Below are 24000 nucleotides of genomic sequence, written 5' to 3'. Positions count from 1 at the left end.
GGAGGAGGCTGCTTCCGAGCCCCTGCCTCCTATCGTCCTGGGGTCATGTCTCCTAACATTCATGTGGGGACAGAACTGTAATCCCAGATCTTTTATCCAACACCAACACCCTTGGGCCCCTTCAGCTTTAGTTCTGGTGTACTCATCTCACTTTAATTTGTGTCTTCATCCTTGGAAACTGGAGGTTTTCCTTCATTATTGCTTTTGTTGTTGCTGCCTCTGCTTTTATCCTTAACTAAGTATTTTTAAAATAAGATTACAATTTATTCAGCAATTCTGGGTTTGTGGTGGGAAAGGGTCCACTTCATTAGCTTCATCATTCTGTTGGCAGATATTTGTAGCAGTGTTTTCTATAGTGGGTGACATCAGACCATCCCCAGAATACAATTCTGACTGCTAGTTCTCGTCCTCAGCAGTGGGACTAGGCTCTGGTGTGGATACAGGGACTTGGTCAGACGTCTTGTAGCTCTAGGAATAGCTGAGGGCATAGGAACAATTAACATTATTTCAGCATCTGCTAGAGCCCTAACTCGAAGCCACTCACTTTGTATCATATAATTCTTACAATACTTTAATAGTATTACTTCCACTTTATAGATTAGGAGACTGAGCTTTAGAGATGTAGATAACTTGTTTTAGCGTAAGGAGAGTCAGAATTTAAGCTGTTCGACTCAAAAATCGTATACTTTCCATGGTACTCTGCTGCCTCAATAAATATTTTTTGTAAGTATGTGGATGGGTAAAAAAAAATGAGGCTTTGCTATGTTTATCAGTAGTCATGGCAAGATTTGAGGGCTCATTGGCACTGGAGAATGTCTGGAGGAGTTTACACACGTGTGCTTGCCAGCTTCATTCTTCTCATAGGTGAGATATGTGGGTTATCACTGAAAATGCTCCCTGTGTTGCCTAAACTCACTGTAAAGGAGGTTGTTTGCTCCTTTGGAGAGAAGTGAAAGGGAGGAATCATAGAAGTTTAGACAGCTGGAAAGAATTTTGATGATAAAGACTGTCTGAGGGAATGCAGATTCCTGCTGAATGGGGTTGTCATCATAAGATGCAAAGAGCAGTTTTAAAAAAAAGAAGCAATGATAGTAGAAACGGTGATGTCAACATTTTTGAATTCCTAGCTTAGCTTCTTGGTCAACATGTGTTCTTATCAAAAGCGACATGTATTCACTAAAAATAGTCTTTACTGTTTTGAGCCAGTGAAAGAAATTTTTTCTTAAAGCCATTTAATGCAAATTAACTCTATCCTGGAGAAAATATTTATTTCATTCATATATTGCTCACCCACTGAATCATTGATGCTCTGAGTCTGCCTTGGAGAGAAAAAGGCTTATATCACATTAATTAGCAGAGTTTGTCAACAAGCATAATGTTTGTTCCTATAAAGTCACATGTAGTTAGCTTCCCTCTCCTAAAGACCCATCACAATACATGCATATTCTACTCTTGGCCATAAAAAACTGAGTATTCATTTAATACCAAAGATGTCATTTTTAGAAGTCTGATCACAGTTTTTAGCAGAGTTAATTACCTTTTTTTTTAAATAGAGAATTTTCCCCGTGGGATCCTTATTGTTTAAATCAATCCTGTGCTTATACAAAGTCTCTCACTCACACCTAATAAATTTATTAACAAACTTTGGAATTAAGAGGCCCCCCCCCATTTTCTCCAAGCACAAAGGGTTAAGTGTACGTTGCCATCAACAGAAGCAGGAACGAGTCTTACTTAGGTGTTGGCTCAGAACATCTGAATACCCTTGACCTATGGGGTAGGTTTTTATCTCCGGGGTGGGGTTGCTTAGAATGTGTTGTTTTCTCTGGCATTTAGTGATGCTGAAATAGGAGTCTTTCTTACAATAATGTATCTGTTATAAAGTCTAAACACAGACAACTAGATGCTGAGCACTGAAGTGATCTTGTCCAGGTTAGTCAAGGCAAAAATAGAAGTAAACTAGGCAGTTGGCTCCCATCAAGTTGCTGTGTGACCTTGAGCAAGTCACTTAGCCTGTCTGTGCCCTCAGTTGCCTTGTCTATAAAAAGGGGATGAGATAGTACCCTCTTCATAGGGCTGTTGTAAGGGCAGTTGAGTTAACACACGCAAAGGGCCTAGATCACGGTTTGGCACAAAAGCATTATGCCAGTTTGCTTTTTATGATTACTATTAACTTTAGCACAAGATAGATTTCTGCAGGAGGCAGGATGCTTCATGGCTCCTGCTGATTCCAACACAACCATAGCCCCAGTTTCCTGTATAATAGAGCCTGAGCTAAAGCTGCATGGTGGGCTTTACCCAGCAGCAAGAGTAAGGGGAGAAGAGATGAGAGAGAGAGAGTGAGAGAGAGAGAAAGGCGGTGTATTACCTGGCCAGACATAGCTTCACAAGAAAATCAGCCAGTTGCTCAGTCACCTAGGACAGCTTTCAGATTGGCTGTGGGGTACCCAAGTGCTCAGTGCAGTCAGGTGGGAGGAGAGGGGAAGGGCATGTATCCACCGGTGCCTTAACTCCCCTGATCTTATGGGCTGTGTGACTCAGTCCCCATGTCCCCCTTACCCCCCCCCCCCCCAACTCCAGAGGAAGCTGGGTTCCAGCCCTGGTGCTGCACTGCCTCTGAATCCAGAAGCCTGAGGAAGAGCCAGTGCCTCTGGGGTTCCGGCCAGAGGTGGGTGGAGCTGGGGTGCGAGAGCCACACTAGCCCCTGCTGGGCTGTGTGGGGTGCAGGCTGTGCGGAAGCCCTGCCCTCAGCCGGGGAGAGACAGAAATGGATGGTGGGGTGAGGAGAGGTTAAGAATGGAGTGGATCTCCGCCGAGCCAGTGGCAGAGGCTGGGGAGGCGGGCCGTGTGAACCATCGGGGTGGCCCATGCGTTGGGGCCAGCCTTGCTGCGCACCACTGCACGGTCTCAGTGAGCTGCTACTGCTCCATGGCCTCGCTTCTAAGTGAGATTGTCCTGAGGGTCAGAGGAAACCTATGTAATGTGCCTTCAGTGCTTGGCCCGGCGGAGGCGCTCAGTAAATGACAGGTAATGCTTTCATATCCACCCATATTTGAAATAGATATCAGTTTCCCTTAACACTTGTATTTGCCTCTGGAAATAAAACATCTGTTTGATTTCAAAGATATGGCTGAGCTGAAACAAAGGAAGCTGGTGCTAGAGCAAAGCGGGGAATAGTTAACCCGAGGACACGTCAGAGGAAACGACTGAGAAAGTTTACGGCAGAGAAGAGAGGCCATCCAAGGAGGTCACAGGATTCAGGGAAGATCATGAGAATCGAGAGATGATTTTCATGCTAAAAATTGCTTTATGTAGTTGTAGATTTGTAGCGGGGGTAAAGGAGAGAACGTGGCTTCCAGCTCTTGTTCTGTGCACGCAGGGAGTCTGGGTTATTTAGCACCATCATCTGCAACCCTGGCACCTCAGGGAGAATAGCAGAGTCCGTGTTAGACCGGCGGAGGCTGTGTTATGAAACCAGGAAAGAAGGATGAGTAAATGGGAGATTGCTAGGCGCAGCGGGCCCCCAGGTCAGATCGGATCTGAAGCTGGGAGGATAGTGGATAGTGTTTGGGAGTCAAACTTCTCCTTCCTGGAACCATATAAGTACTAGCGAGTCTGGACTCAAAGCCTACGCACAGGAGAAGGGAGTGTGTGGTTCCACAGAGCCTCTCCCTTTCCTGACATGGGTGCCAGTGGACACAGAAGCAGAACAGGACGATGGCTTTCCCGTCAGCCAGAGCTGTGCTGGGAGCTGGCGTACTAACTTTCTGACATGTCGCCTGGGTCCGCCTGTCTCGTTTTCTGTAAAGGGGGAATGGTGACCGTACCTCCCTCACGGCATTGTGAGGACGCATGAAGGGCCCTTGGCAGAATCCCGGTGCGCAGTTACCCCTGATGGCAGTTCACTGTCTTAGTCTACGACTTGTCTACAACCAATCAACAAATATTTATGGAGCAGGTGCTCAGCAAGGTGTCTGTGGTGAAAGGTCTGGCTCTCACCCTCTCCTACCTCAGAGTGTCCCCACCTGGTGGGAAGATGGACATGTCAGCCCATCAGCTCATGATCGCAGCTCAGTGCAAGGGCTTTTGAACCGAAGGGTCTTGAAGGGACATCCACGAACCTATGAAAATATACGCAAAATACGTTCATTTTTTTTCTGGGGTTGGGGGCAGTCCATAGATCTCATCAAAGTCATGAAGGGCACTGGACCCAAAAGGGAGCAGGAGCCACTGCAGTGAACGGAAGTGACCCAGTGCAGGAGAAGGGATGGCTTGCCAGACAGGGAGAGGCGGACGAGGCCGGGGAGATGTGCAAGGAACAGGCAGTGCCCTAACTGGGCTTGCTGCTTAGCGCCTGGTGATTGTCTTTGCCGGGGAAGGTTTGGTGAGTTTCTCTGCAAATGGGGAAAATTTCAGGACTGGCTGAATGGGAGAGTCCCATTCTTAGTGGAGCGCAGCCAGAAAGACAGCTGCTAGATGGTATATTAATTTGGGAGCTAAATAAGAGAGAAAGGCAGGATATTTCCGAGCCTGTCAGCCCTGAAAAACACTGAAATGAAAGAAAGTTTCCTAAGGTTATTTTGCAGGGGCTGCCAGTTAATAGAATTTATTTTTATTATTTTTTAGATTTATTTATTTATTTGTCAGAGAGAGAGGGTGAGCAGGGGGAGCGGCAGGCAGAGGGAGAAGCAGCCTTCCTGTTGAGCAGGGAGTCCAGTGGGGAGCTCGATCCCAGGACCCTGGGATCATGACCTGAGCCAAAGGCAGACATTGAACTGACTGAGCCACCCAGGCGTCCCTCCTGTTAATAGAATTTGAAGGTAGAATTAGCAACCTAGATTACTTTTGCCTGTGGTTGTGTATGCATTATGACGTTGGCTCCTCACAGCTTCCTTAGGTAGGAAGTGTAGGTGGCACTGTTTCCATCGTACAGAGGGGATGCTGAAACCCTAGAGGCTGTTGGTTGCCCAGGTTACACTGATAATCATGGTAGAATAACCTTGGTCATCCAGCCTGCCCCCTCCACCACTGACATTGAATTATATGTCCAAGGTGCGTAATAAGCCCTCCATTGATATTTGTGGAACTAATGTTCTTTTTTAAAAAAAAATCAAAGATCCAAGTAAACACCAAGAGTCTTTTTTCCTTTTTTTGATGTGTTATTTTCTCAAAATATATCATCTGGAATGTAAACTATGATAATATCATTTACTTTATTCAAAGTCGGCTCAACTCAAAAAATATTTATTCAAGGTTTACTATGTCACTAGAGATTGAGTTTAGTACTTGAGTCCACATTTATGATGTTTGCATTTCAGGGAACATCTAGTCAGTTCTGTACAAATCATTGCTATATAATGTGTTCTGGGAGGTTATATAGTATGGGTCCACCAATTAATTTCATCATAATGAAAAATGGGAAAACAAGAAATCCCTATGACTCAGCTTGGTTTTAAATGATCTAATTATAATTCATTTCACATCCAAGCATCATGCTATGAGTTTTGATTTAGAAATATATTGCATTTATTTTTCTTGGCAAGCACAAATAATATATTAAAAATAGGGGAGAACTTTGCATGTTATGTTAGAAAGGGAAGCAAGAAGCAAGTCCGTTATCTTCACAGAATGAATACTGAGTTTTTTGTTATTGTTGTTCCTTTTTGAATTGTTTTATTCTATGACTATGTGAAGTAAGGAGTAAAAGTCTTCAGTGTCTATCCCTCCTGCCACCCCCAGATCCACTTCTGGCTGGTTAAGTAGCTGGACTTTGGAGTCGGATCAACCAGGGTTGGGTCCAGCTCTAATCACTTCCTAGCCACAGGCTCTGGGAGAGTTGCCCATCCTCTCTAAGCTTCTCATCTTAAAAATGGGGATAACAGGGATGCCTGGATGGCTTGGTTGGCTAAGCATCTGACTCTTGATTTTGGCTCAGGTTGTGATCTCATTGTGGTGAAATCGAGCCCTGGGTCAGGCTCTGCACTGAGCATGGAGTCTGCTTAAGATTCTCTCTCTCCCTTTCCCTCTGCCCCCCCATCCCCCACCATCAAAACAAAAACTTAGGGCCCAGCTCCTAAGGTTGTTGTGAAATTCAATGAGATTGTGCAGTTAATCTTTTTGAATAGTGCCTGGCATATAGTATATACTCAGCAAATATTAACTAATATTAATATTTATTTTAACATATTAGTTATTATTATTATATTTTGGCGTAGGCGCTGTTTATGTACTGTCTGAAAGGAAAATATCTGCTTCCCTTGATGTTCTACTTCTCAGTCATGTTGAACATTAAGATGAGAAGAAAACTCTAGAGTTCTCTGATTTCACCACTGAATAACAGGAGGTAATTTAAAAATGTTCCCTGCAAAAAATTATAATTCTAGTATTCAATACCAGGAAGAAAAAAAAATCGACCCCATTTACTTCCCAGATAGAGATGCAAACAGAAGTAAAACACAGCTGCTGTTAATCACTCCATGGGCACCATCTCTACTTGGTACCGAGAGAGATAATGATCTTGCAGTATAATTTTATAAGGAGATAACAAAATCAATTACATTATCTCAAGTGTAAACACTGAAGGCCTTATCCCATTGCTGGTTAAGATAGGCTGTAACTGTGGCAGCTGTTCACCCACCAGTATAGATTAATTTAGATAAAAGAAAACATAGGCTAATAAATTAAGATTTGACAACATACAAGTGTAGATGGCCTTACAGTTTGATAATCTAGAATGAAGCCAGCAATACAATTGATGGATAAAACGTCAACGCAAAGCAACCATGGACATGAGTAAAGACAGTAACGTGGACAGTTTGGTTCATTTTCCATTATTAAATGGTAGAGTCTTCACAAAAGCTTGAAAAAAAGTCTGCAAACCCTTTGGGTCCACTGAAACTCCATGCAATCTTATAAAATATTATGAATCACAAGAATAAAAGGTTAAAAAGAAATGTAGGAGGCTGTTGGGATATGTTGTTTCTACAATTATAATGACTATAGTCATTATAGTAGGATACCTTTTAAGGTATAGGGATTGAAGTAGATAATATCTTTTGTTGTTATGAAACATAAACTTTATAGAAAAGATTAATTTATAGACATTCAACCCATTAAATAAAATCAATAATTATGAACCTCTGTAACCAAGTCCATGAGATTTCAGAGCCAAACAATCTGTTTTATAAGTAAACTCCACACTGACACAAGTTAAGTGACCTCAGGCAAGCTACTAACTAAGTCTTTCAGAATAATCATAAATAGCAGGTGGTATCATTGTGAGTATTAAATAACAAAACTGTGCTAAAATTGTGCTTATTTATTAGCATGTAATAAACACGAGTATAAATGATAAGAGGATTCCTTTCTATTTCTCTTCTCACTCAAGTTCTTCACAAGTTTATTTGCTTTTTTCTCCCTATCTGAAAAAGGATTTTTATTTTAGCTTGGTCCAGGGACTCTGTACCATTTATTCCAGTTTTCTTGCAGCATATAGTTATTCTGATCTCTATATATCTTAACTTTAACACGCATTTTAACACTGACATTCTGTCCAAAAGGAAAGTCATTGGAGTAACTCTTGTTTTCCTTTGCTGTGCTGAGGAAGTTGGCAGAGTTAACCGTAAGACAGTTCAATCAATAGAAAATACCCAAGGGCTTTACAGATTCATGAGTAGCAATGATATGATGTAATTTCTTACTTGTTTTTCCTTGTCTCATTTCCTCTAAGTTTTTCATTACCTTGTATTTTAAATAAAGCAAAACCTAGCTCATGGGTGGCATCTAATAAGGGTTTATTGAGTTGAGAGGGAAGAAGATAAATATTTTAATTGTGACCAGAGGCAACAAGCTTCTCGACGGAAGCTGAACAGACCCTTCGTTAAATTATCCAGGTTGGAAAACATCTGCCACCTGCTTCTTGTCTTCACATGAAAAACTACTTGGGTTAATTTCTTGAATTAAAGTAATTACTTATATGGGGAAGCTGAACAATATATAGGATTTTTAATCTACAGTTAGGGTTCTAGTGTTAAAGGGACCCTAGAGATGAAATGGTCAACCTCCTTAGTTTACGGCGGAGAAACCAAGGCCCTGAGAGTGTAAATGGCCCCGTCCCGAGGTGCTGACCTTCAAGAGGAAGTCACTTCCTATCTTCCCATTTGAGTGTTGTCCAAGGGCACTTTGTTTACTAAAACTTCCATCTATTGCAGGGACACTTATGTAGCTACCAAAAATATACAGGAAGATAAAGACTGTGGTTGAGAACATCCGCTCTTGGGTCAGAGAGACCTGGTTTTAAATCCCTTCTTCACTGCTTACAAGCTCTGTGACCTTGGACACATTGTCCAAGGTATTCATCAAGTTACCTAATCTCTCTATGCCTCCGTGTTTTTATCTGTAAAGAGGGGATGATAAGCTCTTGTCCTCTTCAATAGAAATAACAAACCTTCACAGATTTATTATTGATGACAAAGGTGATAATGTATATAAAGGACAATCACCAAATCAGGTGCGTAGGAAGCAATCGGTACACACTTCCTGTTATTAAAATATAAATTAGAAGTGGGAAAGAAAGGTGAAGGGAAGTGATGTAGGCAAGGACAGCTCTCTGTTTTGCTAATAGTAGGCCACCGATGTGGCTCCAAACTTCCTTACAGCCGACGTGGAGAAAGAAACATGATCGATTATGTGCTTCACAGAGAACTTTGTTCTATTAATTACGTATATCTGGCCAAACCAGAACCACATTCCTCTACCCCAGTATTCTAGACAAGATCTCTTTCTACCAGACATGGTAGTACAGGTTTCAGAGACTTGCTGAATTACCATAAGGGCTGCCCAAGTTTGGCCAAGACTCTCTTAGTGTTGCCCACAGAGCCCTCCCCTTCCTTTCCCCTCTCCCCCAGCTTCTTGGCCATACCAGTAGGAGGGAACCTGGCCCGAGGGTCTTCCACTCAGCACGTGCCATTCTCAGGAAGGCTAAAGACCTTGGAGGAGGCCAGGAATGAACTTGGGGTCATGTACCCAAGTCAGGCGCTCCTTAATCACAGGGACCAGCCTTATTCATCTTGACGTATTTGCTCATGGCATCTCGCAATGAGTGAGTGGCAGATGCTCTGTAAATGTTTGTGGTGTGCAGTAATAAGTGAGCATGTGTGGTGGAGTTGCTCGTATGAAAATCCTGCCATTTTAGGGCCTGGTTGTAACAGAGAGATTATTTCCAGCAAGAGGAATTTTTCATCCAACTCTGAAGACAGTGCTCAAGGCATAAATCTCCGTATTTTAAAGGAAAAATAAAATCTATATGAACTCTTCTTCCCTGGGTACTGGTGTGCAACGACTTGTGTTATTAAATGTCGAAGTGAGATAGAACTGGTTTTCTTAAAAAAGGAGAGAAGTACAATTTGAGCACCTCCAGTATCTTTCAGAAGAGGCATGCTTATCAATTACCTTTCAGGACACGTACATTATTATAACTCATGTAAAGTCATGGCCAGACCTCCTATTTCAAACCAATGGTATATATACGTTGCTTGGGGTATCACCTACAGAGGAACCGTAGAAAGGTTACATTGTCATGAAAATACTTTAAATCAGCGTACTGAAATTATTGTAAAATGCCCTCAGTTTTCTTTAGAAAATATTTAAAGTTGCTTTATTTTACATGACATTTTTTCCATGTATTTGTTAGAGTTAAGAATCCATTCCTTTTCTCTGAATCACCATTGCCAAACCAGCCTCCCTGGAGTCTCTCCTCATTTATCCAAGTTAATGAAATTGGATGAAAGATATGTTGGCATTTATTCAGTGTAGTGTTTCTCTTTCTTACTTGCTTGTGATTAAGGATCTCACTCCAATTTAATTTACAAGCTAGGAATCCTTTAAATGTTAAACAGGAAAATAAATGAAAAAGTTGTTTGAGATAACTGGGGCTCACACAGCGCTAGTGGACTTGTTTCCATATGCCGTCTCTAAGCCTGGATTCATTCGAAATATTAAGTCCTTGTAACCCCCTTTTCTTCCCCAGCCCCTTTGCTCTTACCCTGTCGGAAGCCAACATGTCCCTGAAAAATGAGCCAAGAGTAAATACCTCTGCACTGCAGAAAATCGCTGCTGACATGAGTAATTTGATAGAAAATCTGGACACGCGGGAGCTGCACTTTGAGGGAGAGGAGGTGGATTACGATGTGTCTCCCAGCGATCCCAAGACACAGGAAGGTAAAGACGGATGATCTGAGCCAGGAAGGAGTTGATCGGGGTTGCTTGGCAGAGCGCGGATTTGAAATAACCAGCAAATGATTGATGTTCCTGCGGATGTCCTCGCTCCGGGCTGAGACCGCTTCATTAGCTGTGCGCTCATTGTAGCAGGTTATGATTCTTAGGGAGAGGCCCATAAAAGGCAAGTTAGGCTAATGTCATATATTCTTGCGATGTCATTGTATTCCTGCAATAACGTTATTTATTTGTTTGTTTTAGCGTGTATTCCGTTCTCTGCTATTTATAAGACTCAAGGATTTAAGGAGCCTAACATACAGACGTATCTCTCCGGCTGTCCAATAAAAGCCCAAGTCCTGGAAGTGGAACGCTTTACGTCTACAACAAGGGTCAGAATGTTTATGGACTCACCTTGTGTTAGTCAGTGTATACGACGCAACACTCTGACTTCCGTTTTCCTTCCTTGTAGCTGTGACCGTGTTTTCAGATTTATTTATTTTTTTTAAATCACTTCTAAGTCCTCACCGCCTCTCAAGTTTTTGCTTTCCATTTAGTCTTTATTCTCTTATGCCTCTTTCCTCATTCTGGAAAATGCCTTTTAAAAAGAAAAAGAGGTACCTAAGGCAATTTATAAGTTTAATAAGTTGCCGAGCGCCTCTCCTAGTTCTCCTCTCTCCCCAATTTTCTGTTTAATATGGGCTCCTGGGGCATAGCCATTGCACCTAGAATGCCACATATAAGCCAAGGAAAAGCTTAGCTTTCTTAATGCTCGTTTAGCAAGAAAATCATGATGCCATCTGGCTCTTGAAAGGAAAAAGGCCAGGGTGCTGGATCAGCCCGTGTCATTAGCCGGAAGCACTGCAGCGAATTCTGCTGGCGGCCTCTGCCACTCTGATTTGCTCGTAGCACCTGCCCTTTAGGCCCTGTTTCCAGGTTTTCTCTGAGTACTGGAAAGGCGTCTTCTGTGAAGATGACCTCATCAAGCAAGCATCCCTCCTTGAACCGGGTTGGAGGAGAGGCTGTTAGGGCAGCTGCCTTTGCTCTGTTACTGACTGTTTATCACGGAGGTCAAGTCTGATAAGTAGAGGACATTGCTGCAGGCTGGTGGTCTTTGTCCCCTCAGGTTAAGCTCTGGTCCAGGCAGAGGAAGGCCAGCTTGGCTCCTGCCTTGGGGAGGTGTAGAAAAACCTTTCTCCAGAGGCCGGTTCTGCCTGCCTTCCCTCCTTGTCTTTTGCAGGATGACACGTGCTACCTTGGTCCTCATAGTTCTGCTTAGTGGTCTGTCCCGGCCTGCCCGTGCTTGTGCACATGTCTTGACCCCTGGTTTACACCCACCTCTGTGTGCAGCCTTTCCTTTAGGCTCTTTGTATGAGATGAGTCTGTACTTCCCTGAGACACCACCGAGCATGGCCCACTCAAAAATGTCTTTGAGATGACCTTTGCTTTCTTATTTTGCGTACCAGCTTTTAGATTGAGAGCAGGTAAGCATGCTCAAGGGATTAAATGCACAGACTCCAGAGGCAGGCTGCATGGTTAATTCCTGGCTTTGCTTCGTGATCTCCAGCAAGTTACTTCATCTTTCTGTTTCTCAGTTTCCTCGTGTGAATGATGGGTGTAACAGTGCCTACCGTATAGGTTTGTTATGAGAACTTAAGAATAATTATACATAGGATTTGACAAGAATATTGTATATTATATTATTGGGGAGCAAGAACTTCCTGTCCCCTTCAAAGGTCCTTCTAGCCAGATAAAGACTCAGATTAACATGACACAGATTAATAGGAGAAAATCACATCTAATTTCATATGTATGGGAAATCCACACAGACATGGAAATTCCAAAGACAGGCAAAAGGAGGTCTGTTTGTCATTCCGAACTACTATGGAGAACTGGGTAGGGGTCTGGGACTTCAAAGGGAAGGAATGCGATTCACAGGGAGATGAAAAAGAGCAAATGTTTGGTAAACAAATGTTTGCTGGGCCTTTGGGAAGCAAGGAGACACAGAGGACTTTGATCAAAGAGGCCTTGCTGGTTCTCCCTGTCTGCCATACCTAGTCCACAGTATAACGTCATCCTCTGTGGTGAGAGCGCTCCTCCTGGAGCAGGTCCTCTAGATAAATTCTTTCTGGGCAGTTGAGGGGCAGGTAAAGAGCTTTTCCTGGATCTGCTGGGTGTTGATTGCTTTTTAACTCAAAGTAATCTTCATACCAAAGCGGCCTGCCCTCGGCGCTTACAGGGTTACAGAAGCACCACTGTATAATACTATTATTATTAACATGAGGTGTCTGCTGAAGTTATTCACGAAGAGAAATATTCAAGGCCCCAAGCCAGGGCCTTCTCTTTGCTTGTACTCTCCTGTTAGTCAAGTGAGTTTGGTTTAGCTCTGTTTAATCTTAGTCTGTGTGAGAAAGCGAAGGATCATCTTTATCCAAGAAATACCAACTAAATTCATGAGGTTTAAATGTGATTCCAGGTAAATAAAAATATACTTTCTCTAACTACTGAACACATTCTAAGTGCCGGCTCAAGGCAGGGCACTTCTCTCTTCGTTTGCATGACACCCCAATGAGGCAGATGTTATTGGGGCCCTCTCAGGCTGGAGATTTCCATTTGCCCCCTACACCCCCTCCCACCCTTCTCCTCCACCCCATGCCCTGCCCCTCTAGGCTCTGCTTTTGTCCTCTGCTAGGGTTCCGACAATGGAGAGCCCAGAGGAGTTGGGGGTCACCTTGGGCTGGCTATGCTCCTTGGCCAACGGCACTTCTACCCCCAAGGCAGCCATCTTCGCACGGTTCTCTCCTTGTTCCAGTACCTGGTCCTGCCTCTTGTCCCTTCAGGACTGGGGATGCCTTCAGAATCCCAGGTTACTGTCCTGCAATTTCCTTACCCCCAGCATGTCTTCGTAAGCAGTTCCTTTATGAAAAGTCTTCAGATTATTCCAATTCCAAAGAATTCCTATAATTCTGCTGGGATGTTGTCTGACAGAGGTAACACTTGGTAACACTTGGCTGAAGTTTCACAGCTGGCAGGCTGCACCACAGGGTTTCAGACCTTTAAAAGCTTCAAAACGGCTGTGCTAGCCTGTTTCCATGGTACCGTACTGCCTCACAATCGCTAAGAAGTTTAGTATACGAAATTTGGGGTTTATATGTGAGGGATAAAACTGGATATTTGCAGTATTTTCTAAGTATTCAGTTTTCATAGGATGGGAAGTATAATCCTAGGAAATGTAGCTACTTGCCTAAATGGTATAATCTTTCTTATTTATTTGGCTCATTTTAAATTGAGCCTTTCACGTGAATGTAACATTTCTGGCCACTCTGAGTTTCCTGTATTCTTGTCTGTGAAGCATGATGGAGGATGATGCCTGTCATGTTAGCCAATGTAAAAGCAGGCTTATAATCTTGAAACCCAGAACTGGTGTTTTTCAACTTCCAGTTGTAGTAACTGTCACGAATCCTAATTAGAGGCAAAGCAATTACTAGTTTTCAATATTTACCAGTGATGTGGTTGGATTCCAGACTTAAGGACACTTAAGTTGCCTTGATTCTCAGGCTCCTGTTTTCTATACTACATCTACACGGAGTGGTCATGCTGTCGAAGTTTGCAAAGTGTGACAAACATCAGTAATGAATGACAGTGGGCCAGGAATCACCCATGGGCTTGCTGACACCAGAGCCTGGATGAACTAACAGAGAAAGGGACATGTACTTTCTCCTATCCCTAACACCTTTGGTGCCTAAACCTCCCAGCAGAGGCCAGTGTCCTCTAGGTGGTCCAGAATGTCCAGTGCCCTGCCATCTCCCTACTCCCTCCCCTCCCCCAACTCCTGGACCTTCTTTCAAGATCTCCTCTGCTCCTCTGCTTTATTTTTTAATTTTTATTTTTTTAAAGATTTTTATTTCTTTATTTTTGTGAGAGGGAGACAGAGAGAGAGAGAGAGCGAGCATGAGCAGTGGGGAGGGGCAGAGGGAGAAACAGACTCCCCGCTGAGCAAGGAGCCTTGCACAGGGCTTGATCCCAGAATCCTGGGATCCTGACCTGAGCCAAAGGCAGACGCTTAACCAACTGAGCCACAGGCGCCCTCCTCCTCTGTTTTATAAACATCCCTTAGTTTCCTATGCTTTGTACTGTATCAAAACTATCCCCCAGGTCTGTTAGTTTTTCTGATTGAAGTAATTCACTCGTCAATATTTGCATTTTAATAAGAAGTATTTTTAAAATTTTAAATGGGTTCATTTTAGTTAAGTAATTGGAAAAACTATTTTGTGTGTAGGAAATTCTTTGGTTTCTTTCCCTCTAATCATCCTGTACCTTGCTGGTCACAGGTGGTTCTTCCAGACAGGGAGATGCTGTAGACAAGGATAGACCTTGTGTTTCAGGAGGAGAAGGCATTAATGTCATTTGTGAAGGGCAAGAAGTGGGCTAAGATCTTATCACGTTCCTGGAATCCATTTCCTCTAGCGTTCTTCTCACCCCTTCCAGTTTCTGTTCACTGCTTGTACTTTTAGACGAGCAAAATTACTGCTGATGACTAATTAGGGTCTTCACGCATTGTCTCCTTTGCCTGGTTTCTTGTTTCAGGGTTCTGTGTGTGTGTGTGTGTGTGTGCACATGTGCGTGTGTGTATGTGTGTGTGCGTGTGTGTGTATGTGTGTGCGTGTGTGTATGCGTGCGTGTGTGTATGTGTGTGTATGTGTGTGTGCATGTGCGTGTGTGTGTATGTGTGTGCGTGTTTGTATGCGTGTGCGCGTGTGTATGCGTGTGCGCGTGCGCGCGCGCATGTGCGTGTGTGTATGTGTGTGTGCACGTGTGTATGTGTGCGTGTGTGTATGCGTGTGCGTGTGCGCACGTGTGTGTATGTGTGTGTATGTGTGTGCGCGTGTGTATGCGTGTGCGCGTGTGTGTGCACGTGTGTGTGTATGTGTGTATGTGTGTGTGTGTGTGTGTATTTGGAGCAATATGATTTGTGGAAGTTTGTCTTTGGTGTGATTCAGGGTTTCTCTTTATGTAGTTATAAGGTGAACATCGAAGGGAATGCTATTTCTGTAATCAGTTGTTTTAGAAAACATTTGGCCTAAGTACTTACCCAAAATATGTAGGTCGGATTTAAGTTACTTAATAATTAGCTATTGTTCATGGAGAGATTTTAGAATTTTTGTTGTTATCTAAAGTATCAATTATTTTTATTGATCACTGTAGGTACCAAGTATCAATCTTTACACTATTGAATTAACACATGGGGAGTTTAAGTGGCAAGTTAAGAGGAAATTCAAGCACTTTCAAGAATTTCACAGAGAGCTGCTCAAGTACAAAGCTTTTATCCGAATCCCCATTCCCACTAGAAGGTAACTGTTTCAGAATTAATTATAAAGTTATCCCAGTATACAAGTTGGGTGGAAAGAGTATTTTATCAATGTCATGGGTTAACTCGTCCATTGTCAGTGGGTATTTTCTATTAAATAGGCTTTTCTAAAAATAAGCCATTTTATGAAAGATATTACAAGAGTACTATCATTCAAAGAATAATCTGATGTTTCCATTGTGTGTGTATTTTAGGCACACATTTAGAAGACAGAATGTCAAAGAAGAGCCTCGAGAGATGCCAAGTTTGCCCCGTTCATCTGAAAACATGATCAGAGAAGAACAATTCTTTGGCAGAAGGGTAAGTCCTTCCAGTCTTCTGCTGTTCGGAATATAATTTTGCAGTTCTGTAGAAACATGGTGGCTCCTGGGGGGTGAGGGGCTGCCTAGCTGCAACTGTTCTCGCCCCGTGATCCCTCACCCAGGCTGGCTTCTTTGGAACTTGTTAGGCAGCCCTTCTTCCCCAAGCCATTCTGACCTGGGGCGAGGAGGAGTGTTCTATGAAGACGCTGTCCTCCCAGCAGGAGCCTCTGGGCTTTTTGGGAGTCAAGACTGAGCTCATCATTGAGGGTTTTGAGAGCTCCTCTTTTAAAAGCATATATTTTCATCTGTTTGCTCCAGGCTTTCTAGTAGCTTGTCCTACCTAAATATATGTGAAGTCTCATGCCCAAAATATGGGTGGAGCCATTAGGGTCAGAGAGGGGTAGGATGGAAGCCCCAGGCGCAGGGGCTCCACATCAGTCATATGGTGCCACACAGGGTAGGAGACTGTTTTTTTGCTAGAAAATTAACAAGTAAATGTCAGTTCTGTTTTGTAATCTGAAACTTTCATGTTCTGAAAGTGATATTTGATCTTTCCTTTATATAGTTGTCACCTTGTTTAAAATCTTTTTAGGGATCTAGAATAAATATTTTCCAAGATACCTGGATATGTAAAACTCTGCAGTCTGGGGTTTCTGTGTGCACTTATATGAATGCAGTCGAACATGAGAAGCTGTGGCTTTAACAGTTCGTGCTTCCACACATCCTCACAGTCGATGTGATCGACATTACCCTCCCACATTTGAACATAGTTGAAATCAGGTATAACTTACTAGAAAGTCTCCCTCTCTCCTATTTTGTAATATCTCCTCCCCCCCGCCCCCCGCCCAACAGCTGTTAAAAAACTGTAATAGATTCACCAGTAGATTCAGTGTTAGAATTAAGGAAATTCAGGTTTTTGATAAAATCAACAAATGCCCTAAGACTGTGTACTGTGGGCAAGTCCTGTGCTAGTAACTATGAAAGATTAAAAGAATATACAGCTTGGGCCTTGTCAGCAGTTTATAAAAGACATAAGCATGTGAAAAGTTAAATAGCAAGAAGCAATTTGAATAATGATTCAGGGGAATTATGGAAATAACTCCTTAATGCTATTCAAGATTCCTTGCCCAGTAATAATATGAATAAATAATTGAATAAGTTTGCAGAAGTTAAGATGGGATAATGATCACATCACTGTCATCTCTCATCTAATCTATTTGTGTTACAGAAACAACTGGAAGATTATTTGACAAAGCTACTAAAAATGCCCATGTATAGAAACTACCATGCGACAGTAAGTACTGTTCAGTGACTTAAATTTTGAAATACTTTATAAAATCATAAATTGCCAGCTAAATGTTGGATCATTTTATTAACACAAGTGCTTGTATCCACTTCTGCAGTGTTCCTTAAGTTACAATTAATGAAATGAATGCAAAATTGATTTGACAGCAGTAATTTAGTTCATGGTGATGCTATTTTAAAAATATCAAATATGAATTACCGTGTCTAGAACATTAGATTTAAATGAAATTGAAACACTGCTCTAGGCTAAATTATCTAGAAACCAACGTCCTTTTCTCCTCGGGCTTCCAGAATAATGCCCGAAAGCATTTCTAACCCTGAAGGAAAAAACACTTGAGTAGTAGGTGATGAAAAGAGCTGAGCAGAGTTGAATGACCAAAGCTTATACAGAGCGTCCTGCCTGGTTAGCCATCAGATTGGCCTGCGATGCTTCTAAAAGGCCTGTCTTTTCATGTGAAAGTGAGAAGCATGGGAAAAGCAAGGGGGAGAAAAACTTCTTAAGAAATAAGAGAAAAGAGGTGGTGGGGCTTAGAAGCAGCTAGGAGACACAGCTGCCAAAGAGGAGGGAGAGGGCTTTTACAGAAGTTCCCAGAAAACAGTAACGTCAGTCCTCTCTGAGGCCGTGAAGGGGTGTTTTTAAAGGGTTAAACTTCAGTTATCCAAAGGACCAGATAACTGAGAATGTGTTTTGTGTCTGTGTATATATAAACTGTACCAGTGTGGGGTTGAGCGTATGTGTATGGTGAATGTGCGGAAATGAGGAGTAGGCGGTCATGGCCTACTAGACGTGGCCTCTAGTTTAGAGAATGGCCTTATTTAATACTTAAATAGAAAGAGGGAAGGGGCACCTGGGGCGCTCAGTCAGTGAAGCATCTGACTATTGGTTTCTGCTCAGGTCATGATCTCAGGGTCCTGTGATCGAGCCCCACATGGGGCTCCACACTCAGCGCAGCGTCTGCTAGAGATTCCTTCCCCCCCTTCCCTCCCCCTCTGCTCCTTTCCCACCCCGCATACCTGCACTGGCTCACTCACTCTCAAGTAAATAGATAAATAATATCTTTTATAAAACAGAAAGGAAGAAGGAAGCCCTCTGTGTATTTAGCAGAGGAAGCAAGAGCTCCGTGTTTTCTGGTGACGTGCTGCATCCTTGCTGCCTGCCAGGGTATTATCTGGAGGCTGGACAAGCAGCCAGCTGGTCCCCTGGTCCCCGCACACAAATGATCCGGGGCCGAGCCCATGGCCCACCTTCTGCAGCAGTTGGCACTGTTCCATTTGATGGACTTGAAGGAGCGTATGTGGTTTCATAATCCTGGAGTTTTCCCAGGGAAACCAGCAACTGGGGTCCAACCAGAGGATCTCAAGAGAAGGATGATCGGAGGGATTTCTTCCCTTCTGGGACTCAGGAACATGCATCTTTGAAAGAGTATAGCGAGTAAGGATGTTACTGCCATTATTTCCAACTGTATAACTGCCATTGCTGCGGCTAGATAAGGTGCTCCCTGTTGTGTTCTCTGCAGTCAAAGATGCTGTGTTCTGTAATGGAGAATTGTTTCAGTGTGTACTGGTACCAGCATGCAATGATTTTTCCATTCGCTTTACTCTTCTGCTGCCTGTGACTTTACTACTGTGCTGTTTCTTTTAGCTTTCCAACAGTAATTGCTGACTTTAGTCTTCTCTTTCTACGTAGAGTACTACGTTTTGGATTCTGATGTTGATTAAAGAATGTGTACATTTTCTTAAATGTTCATCTTAATTTATTTTCCAATCATAAAAATCTTTCAAGAGTTGAGCCATATTATATCTAGAAATTCTAGAATGTCTTCTAAACGTTTCCTTTGAAAGGGAAAAACCTGGTTACAACTGACCCAAATATATGTTACTCCACATTTTTGATGGGCACTTATTTACCCCAAGGATGGAATTCTCCAGAATGATTCAGATATAAGATACAACTTGATCTATCTTAATTTTCTAACATTATTGAACTTTAATGTAATCTGGCTTAGAGACTAGATTTATAGACTTTTGCCTCATATTTGTGAGATTAGATTGGCATCTTTGTGTCTCCTTTGATAATTGTGAGAAATATTAAAACTCCTATCCATAGGGGCACCTGGGTGGCTCAGTCATTAAGCATCTGCCTTCGGCTCAGGGCGTGATCCTGGCGTTCTGGGATCAAGCCCCACATCAGGCTCCTCCACTATGAGCCTGCTTCTTCCTCTGCCACTGCCCCTGCTTGTGTTCCCTCTCTCGCTGGCTGTCTCTATCTCTGTCAAACAAATAAATATTAAAAAAAAAAAAACTGTCCATAAAATCATATTAAGAGCTATTGTTATACAATCACATATAATTAATTTACGTTTTTATAAGTGTAAAGCAAGCCTATTAGAAGTTAATTTGGGTCTTTAGGGCAGAGATCATGGACCATAGGTCAAGGCATCAGATAGGATCATGCCCCTAATTTCCATAGAATTTCAATGAAACCAGACATGAACAGCTTTTCTTATTTTCATATGGTCATTGCTTAGGTTAGTATTTAGATCAGGAACTTTTTTTCTCCAGGAGAACAACTTTTTTAATTCCTTTTTTCCTCCTTGAGGTTCTGAAAAACCAACATCTTAGTATTTTAGTGGATTTAACATCGGATAATTCCCTCAGAGATTATTGGTAATTCATTTTATTTTCTTTACTCATTTGTAAAATAGGGACAAATGTCTTTGCACTCTCTTCAAGGTATAGATATTTAAAAAAAAGAGAGATTTGTTTACTCAATTGTAACAAACAAAATCTCAAACAGGATTCCTTTTTATATTCTAAATTGTATTAGTGCTAGCTCTAGTACTGAACCCAGTAGCTGAGCATTTTAATTAGTAACTGGAAAATGCTTAGCTTGCAGGGAATTGAAAGGAAGAGTAATTAGGAACAGTAAATGCACTTTTTTTTCCAGCTGAAGATTAAAATCTAGAAATGAAGGAAATGCATCATTTCCAGGAGAAGCGTCCTGGGTTGATACGATGGTATTGCTAACGTCCAGTAAATCGTTTGACTGTCATAACTCAGATTCCTTACCTCCAAGAAGGTAATTTCAAGCTAATCACCCTCTGGGAAGTAAGGAATCTGAAGATAAACATCCCACAGACTAATAATACTGAGTTCAGCCCTCCCTTGTTTTATAAGGTGAGTGAATTTAGTTTGAGGGGAAGCGTGGGTAAAGAGGAATGAGGATGCACACAGTGTTGCCATGCCAACAAAGAGAAGCTGTACTGTTAGACAGCTGCATCTGCAAAGTAAGGGAAGTCTCGTCATTCTCATGATTGAGTCTTAAGAGTTGAGAGAGGCTAGCCTCTCCGTGTCCTCCACTGATGAGATGTCTTCTCTTTTCTCTGGGGCTCTGTTCACAGTCTGACCTGGAAGGCAGGCTTTCTTTGAATAGGTGAGCCAACCTCCCACCCTCCCCATAAGGGCACTGCCCAACCCAACGCTCTGGCCTCCTTTGTTTCCGAGAATTTCCCCCTTGGGCACTTGCTTGAATTTTTGCTACCTCAGGCACACAGGTGGCCTCTGAGCACCCCCTTCCCTTCCAGTACAAAGACGAGGTAGAGGAGCAGTGTATGCATGATTGCCAGGTAATTTCCAGGGTTTGTTGTTACCCCTTGGGCTAATTGCTTGTCCCTTGTCATTGGAACTTCACTTCCCTGTTTGCCTAACATTTACTTGTACTTTTCACAAGTTCCTTTGGAAAAAAAATATTGATTAATACATTATTCAAGAGATCAATAAGCCCTGTGGAATATTGTCCAGCTAAACTGATCATTAAATTCATGTTGAGACTCACCTGAGCAAACAGAGAACAGAAATGTTATCACTGAGGATGCATTGAGAAGTGTGGACAACACAATCTTTGTTCAGTTTCACATAGTGTTATTTGGGTTTGCTTCTAAATTGACCTTGCCACATTTACTTTTAATCTGATAAATCGGTATTAGAACATGTATTGCCAGATATATATATATATATATATATATATATATATATATATATATATATATATATATATATATATTTTTTTTTTTTTTTTTGGGTCTGTAACAGGGCTAGTTGTTTCTTGAAATCTCTCCCTAGTCAAACTAAAGTGATTAGGATAATTTTAAATTTTATATTGGTGCACAACTTTAAATTTTCTGCATTACTAATGTATTTCTTTATTTAGATGAAATTCTTTACACTTAGCAATTTTATTATGATATTCTGAAGATACAATTTCTGAATTATTTCAAAGAATACTTGTGCTGTCAATTCAATTGTAAGAGCCATATAAATAAAAAGCTATCCAGGTATTAGCTAAATGGTTTCCTTGATTTTTCCTTTTCATTTCCTGTTCTTCCATTTAACTGTTCTGTAGCTTTGCATATAAATTAGTTACACCGCTGTAATAATTTCTACCGGTGTAAACTAGGATTGACGTTTTCTTTCTGCTCCCTCGAGATAAAATGAGAAGTTGTGGCTTAGGGTTTTAAAACATTTTGGATTCTGTGCTCAAGTCTGCAGTGTCACTTCTAATAACTTATGCATTACTATATTTTCCAATTAGAAGCATTTCCACAAATCAGATTAAAAAATATGATACTGAATCACAATATTTTATACAGAAATGAAACATAAAGTCTTTGTAAAATCTTTATAAAAAATTTATTGTGAGAATATGTTTGATTTGGGGTTTTTAAGTCTCTCTGAATTTTTTAAAAGATTTTCTTTATTTGAGAGCAAGTAAGCGAGGAGGAGTGAGGAAGGAGAGAAAACATGAGCGGGGGTGGGGGCGCGGGCAGAAGGAGAGGGAGAAGCAGACTCACCGCTGAGCAAGGAGCCTAATGTGGGGCGCTATGTGGGGCTCAGTCCCAGGACTCCAGGATCATGACTTGAGCTGAAGGCAAATGCTTAATGGACTGAGCCACCCAGGCCCCCCAAGTCTTTCTGAATTTTAAATACTTCCTCAAATAACCCTAAGAAAGAAATGGAAGCATTTAACTGGGTAAAGACTGACAGCAGTGAGAGATTTGTAATTTTTTTGCTCACAAGGTTAATGTTAGATTATTTCCAATCACATATACAAAACTTTAAAGGAAAACTGCTATGTTTCATTTTATTAATCCCATTTATAAGCCTGGATCAAATGCAATTTCTTCTTAGGTGTCACATTGGCTTGGGAAGTGGTCACCTTCCCTCTGTAACTATTTTGACATGTAATTGTTGTGGTTCTTCCACCTTCCAGAACTTTGCTGATGTGGAGTGTTTTCCATGTCTGGTCTCGCCTCTGCTTCCTGATGCCAGGAACATATCTTCTTAATTTTGAGTTTTCCGTTAATGCTGTTATTGACATGGTGTACAGCCATTGGTAGATCTGGGCCTACTGTGGCTACTTATAAAGAAAATTCTGTAATTTGGGAGCAGGATATCTAATTCTAGCTGTTTACATGAGGTGAAACTCCTGTGTGTGCTGAGAATTTTGTAATGTCCATTGGTTTTCCCCTTTGTGCTCTCACGGTTTCATCTAACACTCATGGTGAATGATTTTACTGCTTTTGCAGCTTTGTTTTGAGGATACGGTCTGGTCTGACCTAATTCTGAATCTGTCCCTTGCTGATTATATTATCTTGGGCAATTTTTTTTTTTTAAGATTTATTTATTTTAGAGAGAGAGCGCATGCGGGGGTGGAGGGGGCAGAGGGAGAGGGAGTCTTAAGCAGACTCTTCGCTGAGCGTGAAACCCAACTTGAGGCTGGATCTCACGACCCTGAGATCACGACCTGAGTCGAAACCAAGAGTCAGATGCTTAACTGACTGAGCCACCCAGGCGCCTCTATCTTGGACAATTTATTTAACTTCTCTACATCAGGGGTTGGTAAACTATGGCCCATGGACCAGATCGAGCCCAATGGCTATTATTGGGTCCATGAGCTAAGAATAGTTTTATGTTCTTAAATGTTTGCAAAAAAATTTAAGAAGAATATTTCATGACATAAAAATTATATTAAATTTGTATTTTAGTATGCGTAAATTAAGTTTTAATGGAATACGGCCATGTTTATTCATCTATGTATTGTCTACGGCTGCTTTTATGCTGTAATAGTTAAAGTATACAATTCACAGAGCCTAAAATTTTTATGTCTGACTCTGCAGAGAACGTTTGCGTATCCCTGCTCTAAACCTCAGTTTCCTCTTCTGTACAATGGAAAAAATAACACCTATTTCAGAGAGATTTGAGATAATGTGTGAAAAGTGCTTAGTACAGGGCCAACAGATAGATATTAAGCACTTAGTAAATGTTAGCTGTTGATGTTGTCATCATAATATTTGTAGTTTTTATCTTCCCATAATTTATGTGGTAAAGGTGGGCCTGAAATTCTCCTTTTCTACTCTCTAAAAATAGAATTATTTTTATATTATTCTTATGTAAAATTATTTTCTTTTATTTCTTTTTTTAGAGAGAGTATGGGATCAGGGGAAGGGCAGAGGGAGTAGGAGAATCTCGAGCAGACTCCCCGCTGAGCATGAGCCTGATGTGTGTGGGGCTTGACCTCACAACCCTGAGATCATGGCCTGAGATGAAATCAAGAGTCAGACACTCAACCAACTGAGCTACCCAGGCGCCCCTTATTTTATTTCATTTGTTTGAAAATATTCTGGTATTCCTGATGTTCAAAGATCTCCCCAAACTCCCTTCAGCCCACTTTACATTTAATTTCGCATTACTGTCTTCATCTTACTCACTGTAGCCCAACTGTACACCCAGTGACCTTTATACACCTTCCCTGTCCTC

The 24000-nt window shown here is 41.8% G+C and overlaps 1 protein-coding gene across 5 annotated transcripts in view; it reads left to right on the top strand.

Moving 5' to 3' along the window:
* PLD1 (phospholipase D1) overlaps window positions 1–24000 on the top strand; it is a 202462-nt gene that overhangs the window by 62467 nt on the left and 115995 nt on the right. For all 5 annotated transcript variants that reach the window (XR_006777955.2, XM_087861397.1, XM_045788648.2 and 2 more), the window contains exons 2-6: window positions 10025–10215; window positions 10474–10601; window positions 15415–15560; window positions 15772–15877; window positions 17108–17173. Coding sequence is in view for 4 of the 5 variants with exons in the window: in XM_087861397.1 (XP_087717523.1) it covers window positions 10056–10215; window positions 10474–10601; window positions 15415–15560; window positions 15772–15877; window positions 17108–17173 (606 nt within the window). In the remaining variant the exon portion in view is untranslated. The remainder of the gene's footprint in view (window positions 1–10024; window positions 10216–10473; window positions 10602–15414; window positions 15561–15771; window positions 15878–17107; window positions 17174–24000) is intronic.

Source organism: Ursus americanus, chromosome 4 (assembly GCF_024610735.1).
Source record: "Ursus americanus isolate L20-20 chromosome 4, mUrsAme1.1.p, whole genome shotgun sequence".
In the NCBI taxonomy this organism is placed as follows: domain Eukaryota; kingdom Metazoa; phylum Chordata; class Mammalia; order Carnivora; family Ursidae; genus Ursus; species Ursus americanus.
This window is presented reverse-complemented; position numbering and strand designations above follow the sequence as displayed.